This window comes from Nansenia antarctica, assembly GCF_963989245.1.
Source record: "Nansenia antarctica genome assembly, chromosome: 3".
Lineage (NCBI taxonomy): Eukaryota > Metazoa > Chordata > Actinopteri > Argentiniformes > Microstomatidae > Nansenia > Nansenia antarctica.
The window spans coordinates 35371480-35375183 of NC_137688.1; the positions used below are offsets into that span (position 1 = coordinate 35371480).

Sequence of the window (3704 nt, forward strand, 5' to 3'; positions counted from 1 at the left end):
AGAGCATTGTGCAGTAAGCTAGGTGGGACGCTAGCCTCACGCAAATTAGCATCTCTGCTAAAGCAGCAGTTCAAACAGAACACACATACAGTAGCCCGCTACAGTACTAGGAGCTGTGGAGTGTTTGGTGCAGCAACATAAATAAAAGCATTTTCATAAATAACAGTATTACCATTTCTACCCTCAACCCCCCCTCCCCCACCCGCCACCCCCCGTGAGCCCCCCCCCAATGCTAAAAGCTAGACACACCCCACAAAACTCCGCCAGGCCAGGCCATTGGTTCAGGCAGGTGACGGGGAGCTCTGAGGGGCTCTCTGATTGGCCTATTCCAGCAGAGGGTCGTCATCGTCCTCCTCCAGCTGGAGTCTCTGGAAGGGCCGGGACGAGGACGAGCGCCGCGGTTTGATGAACCTGAACAAACCTGGAATGGATTGATTGATTGATTGATTGATGATTAAATTATTAGATCACACACACACACACATACTGTAGAGCCCCCCTATTGCCTGTGAGAATAGATAGATAGATAGATAGATAGGTAGATAGGTAGATAGGTAGACAGGTAGATAGATAGATAGATAGATAGATAGATAGATAGATAGATAGATAGATAGATAGATAGATAGATAGTCCTGTACGACACATGGACAGAGCAGCACACCGGACTACTCACCAGTGAGTGTGGTGAGCAGAAGCAGGACTCCCACCACCAGTCCGATGACTAAGGGCACGTCCACACAGCTCTCCCCAGCCAGGAGGCACCGAGCCTGGGCCAGGGAGCCGTTGTTGGGCGCCGGCGGGATGGAGAGGAGGCGGCACACCAGCTGGTACACGTCGACGCTTTGCATCCTAGGGATACGGTAACCATGACGAAAGCCTGGCCCCGTCGCCGCAAGGAAAGGGTGCATGCTGGGAAGGGAGTTGTCGTAGCCGTGATCGCCCACTGAGAACGAGAGCGGGTTAGGAGTGAGAGAGTGTGTGTGTGTGTGTGGTACATTTGTGTGTGTGTGTTTGTGTGTGTGTGCGCGTGTGTGTGTAGACAGACTTACATCGTGGGAGCCCACCCCGCTGTACGATGGTCCAGCCCTCATCTGCGACTAATATGATTGGCTGGATCCGCTGGTTGTTCCTGTAGTGCAGCCTATCAGGGATGGCCTTCTTCAGGTAGGCGGTCATGTGGGCGTGGCATTTGCTCAGCAGGGGAAAGACACCCTCAGGGTCTGGGACATCAACACACACACACAACTCCTTTAACTCATTCAGTGCCGAGGGTGAATAAAGTCTAGTTAGAGTTCACTTTATTCACACTATCACGTACTATATATATATATATATATATATATATATATATATATATATATATATATATATATATATATAATTCAACTCTCATTCAACTCTCTCTATATACACATGTAAGTATATACATGTTTTATATCACTATTCGCACTTCTGGTTAGATGCTAAACTGCATTTCGTTGTCTGGTACTTGTACTCTGCAATGACAATAAAGTTGAATCTAATCTAATCTAATGATTCATTTTGTAGCCAATCACAGGACTGTTACTAGGTAGATGCCACATAAAACACTTGGCACTCTATGGTGGTGAGTGTTCCGGAATTCCTTGGCAGTTGGTGAGATAAAACAGTAACACACTTCTCGTTCACCGCTGTGTCAAACCAGGACATAGCGGGCCTGGAAGTCAGAAGCAGGGAACCAGAAGATTATATTATAATTCACTGTACTGAATGAAGTATGATTAAAGAGTGTAGGTGCCAGGTATGGGTTGTACTGTGGTCTGTTGTTGTTTGTTGTTTGCTGTTGGATTGTTGGTCACATGCAGGGATTCGAATCACGTGGTGTTGGTGGTACGTCAGTATTACGTCAGTAGTAGTAGTGAAATCACCTGTTGGAATTGTGTGAATGGATGGAGAGGGGGTGAGTGGGGAAGTCCTACTTTTGCTGACCGCTTTAACACCGCTGTAATAAGTCACTGTTTAATTATCTTGGGACGCTGTTTTAATGTTTTGTGATACCGTTTCACCGTTTGTTTTTATCTGCAATAAATATACAAAAGTACTTTCGGAACAGTGATTCATTGACAGCCAGCGCGTCGGGCAGGTATTTTTCCCCTACTTAGCCTCTCGGCGACAAAGTTTGTTTTTTGATAGTCGCCTAACAAAGAGTATGATTGGAGTATGGTTCGTGATTAAAGCTGTGATCAGTGATACCCACATCCACATCCACCACAAAACTGACCCTGCACATTGTTTTGGTAGTTGAGGGGGTGGGCCGGTTGAATGAAACACAGTTCATTTCAGCTACATGATGTACGCGTTGTGACAGAATGACCCATTTTAACAGGTTACAACTTTAATCATATCTGCTGTAACTGCCGTCAAAATGTCTCTAGCTAAGGTTAAAATAACACAATGGTTCCTGGTAAGATGGTACATCAGCGGCAAAAAGCCAGAACAAAACTGCTTCATTTGTCAAGAAATATAAGAGAATAACACACAGAGCACTGACATTTTAAGAGAAATACATTTTTTTAAAAGCTATGAGCTATAAAAAGCTTTACAGAGATATGATCAGAGACAGTATTGTTTCTGTTTGGAGAGAGCTTCTAGAATGTTTGGAGAGAGCTTCTAGAATGTTTGGAGAGAGCTTCTAGAATGTTTGGAGAGGACGCAACGCTCAGTCTATGTAAGCTGCTGACAGCTGAGAAGGCAGGGTTGGTTAAGGAGTAAGTAGCAGGACGAACATGACGGAGCTGATCTCATCGGCTTTTGAACAGGCTGCTGGTGAAAGTGAGAGAGGTGGCTCTGAGCACTGTGTGTTTACGAGCACAGGTTGAATCTCGTTTTGAGTCAAGGGGGAAAGTCCAGTAAGCAAGAAAGCATGACTCCTCAAAACACCCCCCTAGTAAAGGTTTCATTCTTAGTATCTGCCTCTTCAAATCCCATAGACAGGAAACGCCACTGGTGTGTGTGTGTGTGTGTGTGTGTGTGTGTGTGTGTGTGTGTGTGTGTGTGTGTGTGTGTCTATGTATCAGTGGAGGCTCCTCCATAGAGGTGGAGGAGGCCTGGCCTCCCCAATAATTTGAGAGAAGAGAGAGAGATTTAAAAAAGCAATAATTATATTTATTTTATTTATTTATTTAACAAAAAACATATATATATATATATATATTCATATTATTTCTGTTTTGTTCATAAATCTGAAGTTTTCCATGGCTAAAACCCAATATTGCAATTGTAAAGCACCTACAGGCCAGAATCCCTATCCGTTTGTATTGAGGGAGGCCAGGCCTCCCCCAGGAAAGTGGTTTCTCATAGAAGTCAATGTAATGCAATTTTTTTCATGGCAATATGTGATTGGCCAAATCACTGAAAATGGGTGGGCAGAGGAGGCCTGGCCTCACCATGCATTGAGTCCAGGGCTGAAAGATTGACATTTTGTTCGTCCAATCACATGAAGCCATTTTGAGAATTCGCCAGTCACTTCAGTCAAAGAAACACTCGCCATAGTGGCTACGAGTGTCCTATCAACTTGTCCTTTGCAGTACACGTCTAGAATACCCATGGCTATTATCCCTGAAAATAATAGCTCATTTGGCCAAATACTTTTGCTTAAAATGACCTCGGAAGTCGGCGAGATTCTGGCGCGATTTATACATCGAATAGGTAGACAACATTTAGGA

General features: G+C 44.5%; 1 protein-coding gene across 1 annotated transcript in view; it reads right to left on the reverse strand.

The window, feature by feature from the left end:
* Positions 1-305: 305 nt before the first annotated feature.
* The window catches only part of enpp4 (ectonucleotide pyrophosphatase/phosphodiesterase 4), an 8449-nt gene continuing 5050 nt past the window's right edge, over positions 306-3704 (reverse strand). The window contains exons 6-8 of the mRNA XM_080526069.1: positions 1050-1220; positions 674-943; positions 306-421 (exon numbers count right to left, since the gene is read on the reverse strand). Of these exons, the coding sequence (XP_080382195.1) occupies positions 324-421; positions 674-943; positions 1050-1220 (539 nt within the window). The 3' untranslated portion in view covers positions 306-323. The remainder of the gene's footprint in view (positions 422-673; positions 944-1049; positions 1221-3704) is intronic.